We start from the raw sequence: 13,782 nt of genomic DNA, 5'->3' as shown, positions 1-13,782 counted from the left end.
CTTGTGTTCCTGTGTCTCCTACATGTGTGGACTATTAAAGATTGTGTTTTGTATTACTCCTCGCTCCTTCGTTCCTCCAATTCCCGCCGCGATCTGCGAGCCAGCGCAAAGCCAAGCGACTGAGCGGATGATCGCCCCAGAAGTTGAGCCCAACCCGTCAGACCAGGTGCGAGAGCCGGCGTCAGTGCCCATCACGAAGGAGCAAGCCGTGGACGGTGTGAGCACGGAGTGGAGCTCCGCCCCCTGTACCGCGACTGAGGGTGAGCTGAAGATGAATCTGGGACTGCTGGACAGAGAGGGGGCGTCCGATCCTCCAGTGCCCGCTCCTCGAAAATGCCCTCCAGTGCCTGCTCCTCGCAAGTGCCCTCCAGTGTCTCCGCTGGTCCCGTCCAGCTCTCCTGCGTTTCCGCTGGTTCCGTTCAGCTCCGCTCCTCCAGAATGCCCTCCTGTGCCCGCGCCTCGAAAATGCCCACCCTCCCACGCTCTCCTGCCTCCTCCACCACTGTCGTCTGGCAGCCCCCCCGCTCACCCTCAGCCCCCTATCTGTACGGTGCGAGCCCCGTGGGTCTGCCATCCTCCAGCGTCGCCGGGGCTGGAGTATCCCTCACCTCCGCCTCCAGCCTATGAGGCCCGGACTCTGCACTCTGCCTCCCAATATCTCCGCCTCGGTCACCAGAGCCCTCAGCTCCACCCTGGCCCCCCAGATCCTCGGCGTACCCCTGGCTCGTTGGCTCTCCGTCTCCACCTCGGGCTCCTCCACCACCTGCTCCGCCGCCATTGGTCGGCCCCCTGGATTCAGCGGCCATCGCTCCTCCGTGGCTCCTCCCTCCGTCGGCTCCACCGTGGGCCATCTTCACGGCTGTGGCCTGGGTCCAGCTGTGCGCCTCCTGCTCCGGGTCCCTCCTGTCTCTTCCCTGGCTCCTCCCTCCTTCGTCACCTCACTGTTACTACGGTGCGAGGACGCACCTTCCGGGATGAGGGCGAAATGTCAGGATCCTGGACTGTTTTGTTGTGTTTTTGCTCCTCATGTGTTCCCTGTGACCCAGTTTCTCCCCAGTCTGATTGTGTTAATTTGCTCCAGGTGTGTCTCGTCGTCTTCCCTGATTACCCTATGTTTAAAAGCCCTAGCCCTTCTGTTAGTGTTTGTCGGTTCTCAAACGTCATTCCTTGTGTTCCTGTGTCTCCTAAGTGTGTGGACTATTAAAGATTGTGTTTTGTATTACTCCTCGCTCCTTCGTTCCTTGCTTCCTGGTCAAGCGTGACACAAACTCCATGTACTAACAAGCTATCATTTAAATTGTTTAACAGTGTTAAAATTTAGTGTTCATTTTTTGTTAGTTTTCACTCTGTAATTAGTACTTTCACTATTATTATTATTATTGCTGTTGTTGTTTTTTTTACTTTTTATTATTTGCTCTCTATCTATAGTTTTACAATTTTTGTCTCTTTTTTTCTGCCAAAGTTAATGTACCAAGAAGCCATTATTATTAGTGTTTAATTGTAATAATGATTATAATTATATATATAATAATTATATATAGATTTTGGCTAAAGTTATTGCACTATATAAAATGTTTAACACCATTACAATTCTCAATAGTCTAGTGTTATTCATATCTTGTCATGTTTTATATATTTGTACTTGTATTTGTATGAATATTTTGCAACTTCATATATAGATATATATTGTATTATATCCTAAAAGACCCAGCTATGGAGTTTTTGCCTCTGTAGTGGATATTCTATTTCAGTGAATTTCATTCTATTTCAAGACCTCACATGTCACAGTTGTAAGTCTGGATGTCCTGTACAGAGCACATTCAGGGCTTTATAGAGATATTAAATGATTGGACGTTTCACCATGACCACACCCTTTCCTAAAGATGGCTAAATTTAATTTAGTGAAACATTTTACATCCTTATGGAAATATGATTATATTTTGTAATTGTCATTTAAATCTGAATGTCTATTATGCATTTTGGGAGACATAACAATTGAATAGGAAAATAAATTATATATCTATTTTGTTATGAAATATTAGATATTATTATGAAAATCTGGCCATTTATTACTCCCATTATGACAATTCTTTTTTCAACATGCTGTCCCAACAGCAATCCATTAATATGCTAATTAGATACAGTATAGATACACTGTGTTTAATGGGAAAACCAGTTTATGGAAATTTTTACACACATATTGCATAAAACTAAATGGTATATCAAATAATTTTGTTATATATTTTATAACATAGTTGAGAATCATCCTTAAAGTTTAGAAGAAAAAAATCCTGAAACCTAAAAATGTATTGGTGATTTAAAAAAAAATCCCATTGTTTTTGCCTTTTTGATGTCTATTCATGCCATTTTATTTTTAGAAAAACTTAGTCCTAGTGTCCTCTACAGAGGACATAGAATAAAACATGAATAAAATATATAATTAATAATTAAAAAAAAAATTCTAATGCTCTAAACAATGTAATGACATGAAAAAATACTAAATTCACAAAGCTTATTTGGGGGGGGGGGGCCTCAGGAGTTTATATATATATATATATATATATATATTATAAGTTATTTTTTACTGTCAGTTATTTGATTATATCGTGAGTAGTTCATTCATTCAGAATATATTCAAGAATTAAGTGTGCATCCTTGTACTGTGTTTTTCTGATTTGCAAATAATTTTTGCTTCAAATCATATTCAAATCCATCAGATTCATCTCAGAGCTGTTTGATTTTGTTTTCCAGCTCAGCTTTCTGAAATGCAATGGAAAGAAATGAATGGATTAAATACGTCTGAAACCAAGGCAGCTGAAAAAGTAGCTTGTTTTGTTAGTCCTTCATCTTAGACAGCAGATTTTGCCTGAAAAGAAACCTCTCTGAGATCCACCGCTGATTTATTTGTTCACTGGTCTAACACACAATCGCCCAGCACTATAAAAGCCTGGAGGCGCAGTTAGATTGGTAAGGACAAGAACAGCCGTTCACCATTACGCTTCTAGATCACAATGGTGACCTCAGCTGTAAAGATGTCTGCTAGATTTGGTTTAATGGTCTTCGCTTTCCTTGTCGAGAAAGAAAGAGGTTGCCAAGCCAACGACAGTGCCATATCCTTTCCTTAATAAACCATTAAAAGTTGACGAGGCCCTGAAATGTCCGTGTCTTCGTGTTAATGTCGAGTTCAGATCATTTTGATTGGTCCTGCATTGCGTTTCATTTCCCAGTCCTCAGGGGACGTTAATGTCCAACCAGACGGCATGTGTGACCTCCGTACGGAGTATGCAAAGAATAATGTTACTTATTTGACATTGTGTGAAGATCAAACACCACACGGTTCTTGTATAACAAACAACAGAAGAGCCAATTAGTCAGTAGCCTTTGTGTCTGTCAGAATTAATCGTGCAGTGAATGCATGATATTGATTTGTTGACTAATATCCTGTACCTGCATTATAATAAGATTGGATAAGCTTGCCAAACCACATGCCCGAAAGGGACTTTGGCATCTCATTCACTTAAATATTAATTCCAGGAGTCGTACGCTCCCACTGAGGGCTTGTTATTGACTGCTGATAATAGAGGTGGCTGCAAAAGAAGCTGATTTATGAGGTCTAATTAGTAAAAACAATGCATCAAGTAGTTTGTCTGTCCACAGTGAACATGTGTGACGTGTGACAGCTGATCAGATAATGATTAATATTTGACATTCAGCTATGAAAAGCTGGATTTTGGACCAGTAAGATACTGTTAAAGGGGTCCTATTGTGCTCTTTTACAAAGCCTTGATTTTGTTTTGGGTGTGTACTAGAACATGCGGTCATGCTTCACACAATTTACATTATTACAATACCTTTCTCCCCAGCCTGGCACAAATGGCTAGATTAGTTCCAGGTTTGATGAAGGACCGCCTTCCGAAAAACTAAATGTGTTGTGATTGGTTAGCTATCCCAGTGCGTTGTGATTGGCGAACAGCTTAGAAGGCATTTCAGTACTGCCCCGCTCCTTGCCAAAGCAACAAGCCATATCTGTTACGGGGTGAACAAGACTTGAGACGTGCGGATCCATTTGAAAGCTTTATTCAAAGGCAAGGTCATCAAACAGACATGGGTCAAACATTGGCAAACAGGTATATAAATGGCAAGACAAAGAGTAGTCCTAGCGCAAGCGTGGATCTTCGATCGCGAACAATATCCAACAGGGGCAAGGCAAGAGAGATAATCCAGGTACACAGCATTAATCCAAACGAGGTGCAAACAAAGTCCGAACGGCAAGGCAAATGTTTAATCCAGGAAACACAGGCAGGTATCAAACACGAGAAAACTAACAAGGCAAAACTATAACAACTGAGAGGGCTCTGTAGAGTAGCTATCGCTAGGATATATGCTAAACAATACTCGGCAGAGAGGAAGAGGAAGTCCATGGTTTATGTAGGGTGTGTGATCAGTGCAATCAGCTGTGTGATCAGTGCAATCAGCTGTGTGTGTCGTCAGTGCAATGGATGATGGGAATTGTAGTCTGAGGTGGCATGCAACAGTTAGTGCAGTGCAAGAGTCCCTGTGGTGAGTGAGTGACCTCTGGTGGGGAGTTAACAGACGTTCGTAGGCCAGATTCATGACAATATCAATTCACATAGACATATTAGATCTATGTCAATTCAGACCCCGAGAATATTGAACAAGAGGATCGCGCAGAACCTTTGCACGCATGGATATTGCAAGACATATTATTGTTGTGTTTTTTTTGTTTGTTTTTTTTTGGCTAAATCACGTTTTAGATAGGATGTCAACAACAGCTTAAAAATAACTGCATTTACTATGTACAGATAAGCGCAAAGGTAATATGTATTAGATTTATTGTTCTTTAATTCTAACATTATAACATGAAGCGATACAGTTGAATTTATACCATAATACCACAGATTTACACTATTTGTGGCGGCATATATATGCAAATTACTTCTGCTGTTGGAGTGGGAGAGAGTGAGGTGTCCCCGGTATCGCTGTACACAAAGTAGAGCTCCCACAAACGCTGCTTTATCAGGCATTACATGCAAGATGAAATGAAAATGACATCCATAATTTTCTGAAAACAGTCGGTTTCCATCAGAAATACAGTAATATAAAAACACCCGCACCGGGTTTCGATTTTGAAACATGCAGTGCTCAAACAAGCGTTCTCCCCACTCGCCAACCATTCACATTTCGTAGGCGGGATTTATTTTTGTGATAATACAGGAAAACAACTTTGTAGTCCAAACGAGCCGTTCGTTGTAGTTCTTGAAAAGGGATTTTTTTTTAAACTAAATATCTCCCTTTGGAGTGGACTTTGAGATTCGTAAATTTGTAGATCGTTTTATGCCCAAACATGCACACTACACACTGACTAAAATTCAAAAAGTGAAAAAGCATAATAGGACCCCTTTAAAAATATTGTAATTTGATGTTAAATTGTTGAACAGATATGCCTCTATAGACCTGATATCCAAATTAATACATATTGGAGATGAGAATATATTGAAATATTTATAATGTGGCGGGAGGAGCCAACGACAGACACAGTGGGCGTGGCGTCAAGCCTCGGAGAGGTTTTTATTAAACAATATATCAAAATAAAGTGTCCAAAGGGGGAAAAGTGTCCAAAATAAACGGGGATCTGGTGTCCTCGTCGTGCTGCGGGGCTGTGCAGGAGGGCAGTGTTCAGGAGGGAAGGGTCCAGGGAAGGGGCGGAGTCCGGTGGCCGCACGCGCTCCCCTCTCGGGGCCGGGAGCGAGTGGCGGCGGCGTCTCTGGCGCGGCTTCGTCCATCTTCGGGATCCCGGCACTTCTGGGGGACTCGGCGGCTCGGCATCCTAGCCCGTCAGCCGCCTAACGGGTGCGGCAGTCCTCCTCGACGCTCCCTTCCTGGACCCACGAGGACACCAGCGTGCATGCACGGGAAGAGACCGGTCCCCCGAGGAGAGGCGCGTTCGGCATTTAACGGCGGCGGTGATGAGGCTCTATTCACGTCAGGTGCGCCTCATCACACGCCGCCAGCCCTGGCTGTTGCAGCGCCCCTCCTCTCACACACCCACTCCTGTCGGGAGCCTGGTGAAGGGCGGCGAATATGGGACGGGGTGGTGATGATGGACAGGGGGGGTGGCAGCCGACTCGTCACATTCCCCCCCCCAAGCGACATCCCCGTCCGAGGGTCGCCGCCCACGCAGGAGTGCTACCTTCCTCAACCAGGCTCCAGCGGTCGGAGTGGGCGGGGCAGGGATTCCTCTCCGGGCAACGCTCCCTCTCGCACCGCGCCGGAACCGGGACAGAGAAACCGGGTATTAGTTGTCAGCCTCAACCAGCCACAGGGTAAATGACCAATAAAAAGAACGTCACTTACCCCTTTGGTGGCTGGGAGGCTGTCCCCGTCGTTCCTCTGTCCCCGTGCGGGTTCCACGGCTTTTTGCGAGCGAGAGGGGATGACGTCATCAGATGTTGCCCAACTGCGCTGTCTAGGCTCCGCCTGCCCGCATTCTCCACCACTGTGGCGGGAGGAGCCAACGACAGACACAGTGGGCGTGGCGTCAAGCCTCGGAGAGGTTTTTATTAAACAATATATCAAAATAAAGTGTCCAAAGGGGGAAAAGTGTCCAAAATAAACGGGGATCTGGTGTCCTCGTCGTGCTGCGGGGCTGTGCAGGAGGGCAGTGTTCAGGAGGGAAGGGTCCAGGGAAGGGGCGGAGTCCGGTGGCCGCACGCGCTCCCCTCTCGGGGCCGGGAGCGAGTGGCGGCGGCGTCTCTGGCGCGGCTTCGTCCATCTTCGGGATCCCGGCACTTCTGGGGGACTCGGCGGCTCGGCATCCTAGCCCGTCAGCCGCCTAACGGGTGCGGCAGTCCTCCTCGACGCTCCCTTCCTGGACCCACGAGGACACCAGCGTGCATGCACGGGAAGAGACCGGTCCCCCGAGGAGAGGCGCGTTCGGCATTTAACGGCGGCGGTGATGAGGCTCTATTCACGTCAGGTGCGCCTCATCACACGCCGCCAGCCCTGGCTGTTGCAGCGCCCCTCCTCTCACACACCCACTCCTGTCGGGAGCCTGGTGAAGGGCGGCGAATATGGGACGGGGTGGTGATGATGGACAGGGGGGAGGCAGCCGACTCGTCACAATAAAAATAAGGAATATGGTTGTGTAAAAATATTTAAGCAAACTTTAAATGCCGGAGGATGGATTTTTATACTATAGCTAAGATGTGTCTCATGAATATTAATTAGTTTCATTACTGGGCACTCCATATTAATATCACCATATTAATATTCATGAGACAAAGCTATGTGAATATGTCAACTTGTGATTATTTATTTTTTTTGACCGGTGGACGATAAAATGGATGAAAAATCCCAGACTTGCTTTGGAGTAGAGACCTTATGCCATTGCAACATAGAATTAATTGAATAAAGGATATTTTTCCTAACACACTGGATTTTTTTATAGACTTTGTTTTTGTTCTATAGACTACAGAATTATAGAATTTATTCATGAGATGCAAAGCTGAATTTTCTTGTTTTCGTGATCCTTTAGAAATTATTTGCTGATTTGCTTCCAAGAAACATTTCTTATTGTTATCAATGTTGAAAATATATTCAAATGGAGAACAGTAATTGTAACAATATTTCATAATATTATTGTTTTTACTGTATTTAGATAAATGCAGCTTTGGTGAGCAGAAATGTGTCCTATTTTTTATAATTTTTACTGGGAAAACTTTTAAGATTTAATTTTTTTTTGTAATGAAACTGAATTATTACATTTTTGTGATATTTTTTCTTTTTTCTTTTCAAATTGTAGAAAGTTACACCCTTAAACATTCTTAAAGGGTTGTCAGTAAAACAATGTCCCGATAATGAGCTTCCAGTACTTTTTTCTGTTATTTTACAGATTTATATCTTACAGTCTTGAGTGTGAGTTCACAGTTTCTTTGTTTTGCCTCCTCAGGTTAACATCATGTATTGCTGAAATTAACTTAATATGTGCTGCTGCTTTCAAACGAAACAAATGGGCAACTATCATATCTCGTCCAATTACAGGAAATATATTTCTTTTAAATGCCTGAAAGTAAAAAGAGCGAGCAAGTTTGATTGTGAATTATTCATAGGAAATGACAAACATATGGCGCTGTTTTTCTCACCTTGTGCTCTGGCGTTCTATAGTGTTTTATCATCTGTCTAATGTACGGCGATTGCCTGAAGGCAGACTCTGTTGCGAGGCCCTCGGGCGAACCAGATTCACTTACTCTCTTCAGAGTTTGAGTATCGACTCCTCTGCTGGTTTATAGCTTTATTTAGAGTTGCAATATTAATTTATTGCATTTCCCTGCAGAAGTTTGAATCTCTTGTTAGTGCTTTTGTGCTGTGACTTCGGTAGAGTAGGTTACTGCTAAATTCAATAAGTGATGATTGTGTTAGGAGCACTGCTATAAGGGGGGGCAGAAATATGAGCTATATCGTTGAAGGTGTCATATACTGGAAGTTTTATTAGCGCTAGGACTACTTGTTTCACCCAAGGTCCCTTTGAAAGCCATAAGGTACAACACCATTTCGGTTACTCATTCAACCCATATAAAAGTACCGTCACAAATGAGATGTCTAACATATCAGTTGCATTTCTGAATGATTGAATGAGCAAATAGTATTATCATATAAATAAATTGTGATAAAATCTATATTATTTTATTAAATCAATTAATAAAAATCAATGCATCATTAACCACCACCGCTGTTATTCTCTAGTACCACTGATAAGAAAGAAAGAGAGAAAGAAAGAAATTGTGTTACTACTGCATTAACAGCCAACTTTTATTAAACTCTCATCTTGCCAGCGGGGGTTTACCTCCAATTCATTTTGTCTACTTGTAAAGTAAATAAGGTCATGTTTGATTTCAAGCTGACTCGATTTCATTCTAAAAGAAAGACCAACATCTCAGCAAAAAAACTTCCTCTGGGAAGTGATGCCAGCTGATGAAAAATTTGTAGAGATGTTATACTGACCTGCATGGATATAAATATACAGTAATCAGGTCTTATATACTAAAGCAAATGAGTTACAGCCAGTAAACAACAGTGAATGTTTTTTAAGAAGACTGTTTTTTCCCCTCTGTTTCTCACTACAGTTCTCTTCGGCCAGTTTATGTTCTTCCAGACGACCCATAATGATGTGCTGGAGATCTTTGACGGGCCCTCGACGGAGTCTGCGCTCCTCAACTCTGCGCACGGCTCTCACTCAGGTAAAAGGCTTTGTTTACCGCCACCGCGTGTGACCAACTAAAGGCACGTCTGCTGAGACGAGATGACATTAAATCACATGAAGGACTGCTTCAGTCAGATCTCATTCCCAAAACTGTTCCGCTGTGCTGAATGTCGTGTTGTTGTTAATGTGCTTCTGACATGCAGCTGGGATCCAGAAATCTGAGATCACATTGAAAATCTGGGACTTTTTCGGGACTTTTTAAATATGAAAAGAAACTGTTAGGATTTTGATCTGAAAAAAAATAAATAATAATAAATAAAAAAATAAATAAAAAAATAATTATATATATATATATATATATATATATATATATATATATATATATTCTGCACTATTTCTATATAAAATATTAGTAATCTAGTAAAATCTAATTAATGAATGTATATATCATATATATTATATTATATTATATTATATGTGACCATGGACCACAAAACCAGTCAAAAGGGTATTTTTTTTTTTTATTGAGATTTATACATCATCTGAAATCTGAATAAATAAGCTTTCCATTGATGTATGGTTTGTTATGATAGGACAATATCTGGCCGAGAAAATCTGGAATCTGAGTGCAAAAACAAAAATCTAATATGTAATGCACATTACTAATCAAAAGTGAAGTTTTGATATATTTACGGCAGGAAATTTACAAAATATCTTCATGGAACATGATCTTTACTTAATATCCTAATGATTTTTGGTATAAAAGAAAAATCGATAATTTTGACCCTTACAATGTATTTTTGACTATTGCTAGTATACCTGTGCGACTTATGACTGGTTTTGTGGTCCAGGGTCACATATTATATTACATTCTATTATTATATTCATTATTGGGGAAAGTTACTTAAGTAAAAGTAGTGCATTAAAATATTGCATTAAAGTAACTAATTGCATTACTTACAGTTTATGGAAAGTAATGCATGACATTACTTTTGCGTTACTTTTTCTCACCCAGACTGGGCTTGCTAACAAAAAGTAAATGAATACAATAACATGCTTATTTAAGCCATAACCCCCCACCCCCTGAACTTTTTTTCTTTTCCTCACCTCCTCAAATTTCTCATTTGATAGGAGAGCCATTGCCGCTGAGCTCTGCCAATGAAATCACCATCAGGTTCAAAACCGAGGGACCAAACACAGCTAAAGGTTTTCATTTTGTGTATCAAGGTTTGTTCTTCTCAACTAATCTCTAGAAAGCTTAAGGTCACTTGTGCTATTTTTGCAGTATGCGATATGTACACTGTGCACAACATGTTTTCTGTATATAGTAAATAACTGTATGTGGAAAAAATGTCAAAGATGCTACAGACTCCAAACTTTTGAATGGTAGTATATATTTATTTTTTTCTTCTTGCGTTTCTGCAGCTGTTCCGAGGACCAGCACTTCCCAGTGCAGCTCCGTGCCCGAGCCTCGCTATGGGAAGCGCATTGGGAATGACTTTGGATTGGGCACGGTGGTGCTTTTCGAGTGTAACCCAGGTTACACTCTTCATGGTGCCAGTGCCATCAGGTGTGAGGCTGTGCCCAACACACTGGCCCAATGGAACGGCACTGTGCCAACATGTGTCGGTATGTACACCCCCACACGTCTGTGCGCTCAATACTGCCCCCTGCTGCTGGGGAAGACCTGTGGCGTGGACGTCAGCTATGACCAGATGACCAGGCTGAGATAGAGGCTCTTTTCCAAAACTTAGTCTGCTAGGCTGCTCTCGTAAGGAAGCATTTTAGGTGCATCCCAGGCTGTTCCGAAATTATTTTGCGACCTTCTAAAATGCCCCACAAGACCCATAATGCACTGCAAAAGAGTTCAGCAAAAAGTGAGAGAAATGTTGATCAGACATATCATGAATTAAATATTTAAATTATATGTTTATGTGTTTGTATATGTTTAGTAGTGCTTATTCATTTTCATAATAGTATTTACTTTATTTTATATTAGATTAAATATTATATTATTTTATATTAGATTAGATTAAATGAATTTATGACAACAACAAAAAAGAAATGTATACTTTAATTAAAGGCATATACTTTAATTACATTTCTTAAATTGTATTATTCATATTATTCATATAATCAGTAAAGTAATACTATATATATATATATATATATATATAAATAAATGAAATTAAGTAAAAGTTCATTTATTTTAAATGTTACTAGATTACTGAAATTATTCATTAATAGTAATTATTCATTTAATATTAATATTTCTAAATATATATTGTTATATCAGTATGTTGTAATAAATACATTAATAACAATGAAAGTAAAAATATCCAAATTAATCAAATATTACATATTTTAATGATATTTCTCAAACTGTATATAATATAATATAATATAATATAATGTTAAAATTTTATTTTACATGCTATTTTATTTGAGATATTACTAGATTACTAAAGTTTTACTTAAATAATTATATAGTTGTATTTATAATTTTTATATTAATATCTATACATTTTTATTATATTATAGATTAATATAATATATACATTGACATCAAAGTTAAGAAATGTTGCATTATTTTACCTATTATGTGTGTGTGCTGTGAATGTTTAGGCATGATTAAATAATTCAATAATCACTATCTTTGCCTAGCAACAGGTTAATGCCAAATTTCATTGAAATCAATTGTGAGTTGAATCTGTGGAGCACTACTTGTGAGTTTCTGCATTTGTAGAGCGTTCCAGATAAGTCACGTATGTAGTTCCATGGTGGTCCTTAGAAGTCATTCACTATGTTGTGCAACAGAGCCGGAGAGATTTGAGGGGGTTTTATTAAAAATAAATGTGCTGGGAGCTAATGGATACAGGAGCGTTCACACAGTGTGGAGGCCCCCATGAAATGCAATTTCAAGTAAATGCGAATCTCGGGTAAATCTCTTGATGCAAGTTGACAGAATACTTTCCTTCTAGCTGTGTCCTCATACAATTTAATAGAAATGCTCCAATGAGAGAATCAACAGGCGCTGGAAGCAAAGCCGCCATCCTTACGCACTCACCAACCAAACAATGCGGCATCGTTTTCTCAGCGTATAGAGCAAATAGTCATGATTTTGTAGTACAGAACTCAATATCTTACTGTTTTTTTTCTCCTGATATCCTTTCATCATCATTTTTCACCTTCACCCTTATCCTTGGATTTAATTGGCTTGTTTTTTAAAGCCTTACCTTGCTTTATATGCAATCTTCCTTCAATGTAAATGGCTTCTTCACATGTGAAATGAGTATTTGCACATTCCTAATGATAAAATCACTATATCGATCAGCCTCACATTCATAAACAATATTAAAGAAATTAAATTTACTGTTAATTTACTTACCCTTAGGTCACCCAAGATGTCCTGTTTCTTCAGTAGAACAGTCAAAATGATTGTTTAGCTGAAACTGTGGTCCTTGGTGATTCATTAAATGCAATTCAACAGCTACCGGCACTTTTGGAGTCATAAAAGAGCATATCAGGCAACACAAAATTAATACCTGTGGCTCATGACAATATATTGAGGTCTTATGAAGCAAAACAACCAGTCTGTGAAAGAAACTGAACAATATCGATAACATTATTTTGATTGAAATGAACTGTCTGAAAGAGTCAGTTTATGGAAAATAATCAAACTCTGTTTGCCTGAGGCTCTGGATAACATTAATAATGTTGCAAATAATATTCAGTTTCTTGCACAGACCGATCGATTCACTTCATAAGACCTCAATATATCGTCAGGAGCCATGAGTAATCATTTTGTCTTGCCTGTATATGCTTTTTTGACTCTAAAGTGATGGTAGCCATTGACTTGCATTTTATGAATCACCAAGGTATACAGTTTCTGCTAAAAATCTTCTTTACTGTTCTGCTGAAGAAAAAGAGTAATCTTGGATGGCTTGAGGGTGAGTAAATTGCCAGCAAATTTCATTTTGGGCTAAAAAGCCCCTTTAAAAACCAATGAAGTGTGTAAATTTTTTAACTCCTCTCAGAAATTAGCAACTGAAAATGATCAAATCCCTCCTTTCTGTGCCGTCTTGTGCGGTGGTTCTGTAAGAGGGTAAATCAAACGCCGCACCTCTGACAGTAACACCTGTTATCATCGATTATTTCCGCTAAAGTGAAAAGCCTGAATGAATCACCGGGAGTTTTATATTCATTTTTACAGTGTGTGGGCTTTGCACACAGGGTTGCTATTGGTAACTGCTCCACGTAATTCTTTTTTTATGGCATTTTCTGCACAGGTGCTGCAGGTCCATGTGTCCATTACTAGATTCACCTTTGTCGTTTTATGTCTTGTCTCCTGAAATAATTCTTAAAATAACATGCAAGCACATTGTTTTGGGGACGTTGTGATGCTCATTATTCAGCAGCTAATGTCCTGGCTTAGTGGTTAGCGCACAGTCTGACATGTTGAGCCGTGGTCCTCACGTGGGAGGCATGGGTTCAGTTTCAGACATGTCGGATTCCCTTTCGCCTCCATTCCAGCCTTTTATTAGGGATGATAATAGGCAGAT

The 13,782-nt window shown here is 40.3% G+C and overlaps 1 protein-coding gene across 1 annotated transcript in view; it reads left to right on the top strand.

The window, feature by feature from the left end:
* The window catches only part of csmd3a (CUB and Sushi multiple domains 3a), a gene marked incomplete at both ends in the record, with an annotated part of 275,340 nt that overhangs the window by 148,647 nt on the left and 112,911 nt on the right, over positions 1-13,782 (top strand). Inside the window, 3 exons of the mRNA XM_079429665.1 lie at positions 9,144-9,257; positions 10,352-10,447; positions 10,646-10,849. Of these exons, the coding sequence (XP_079285791.1) occupies positions 9,144-9,257; positions 10,352-10,447; positions 10,646-10,849 (414 nt within the window). The remainder of the gene's footprint in view (positions 1-9,143; positions 9,258-10,351; positions 10,448-10,645; positions 10,850-13,782) is intronic.

Source organism: Barbus barbus, assembly GCF_936440315.1.
Source record: "Barbus barbus genome assembly, chromosome: 12".
Lineage (NCBI taxonomy): Eukaryota > Metazoa > Chordata > Actinopteri > Cypriniformes > Cyprinidae > Barbus > Barbus barbus.
Note: the sequence above shows the minus strand (reverse complement) of the source record. Positions and strands in the feature narration are given on the sequence as shown.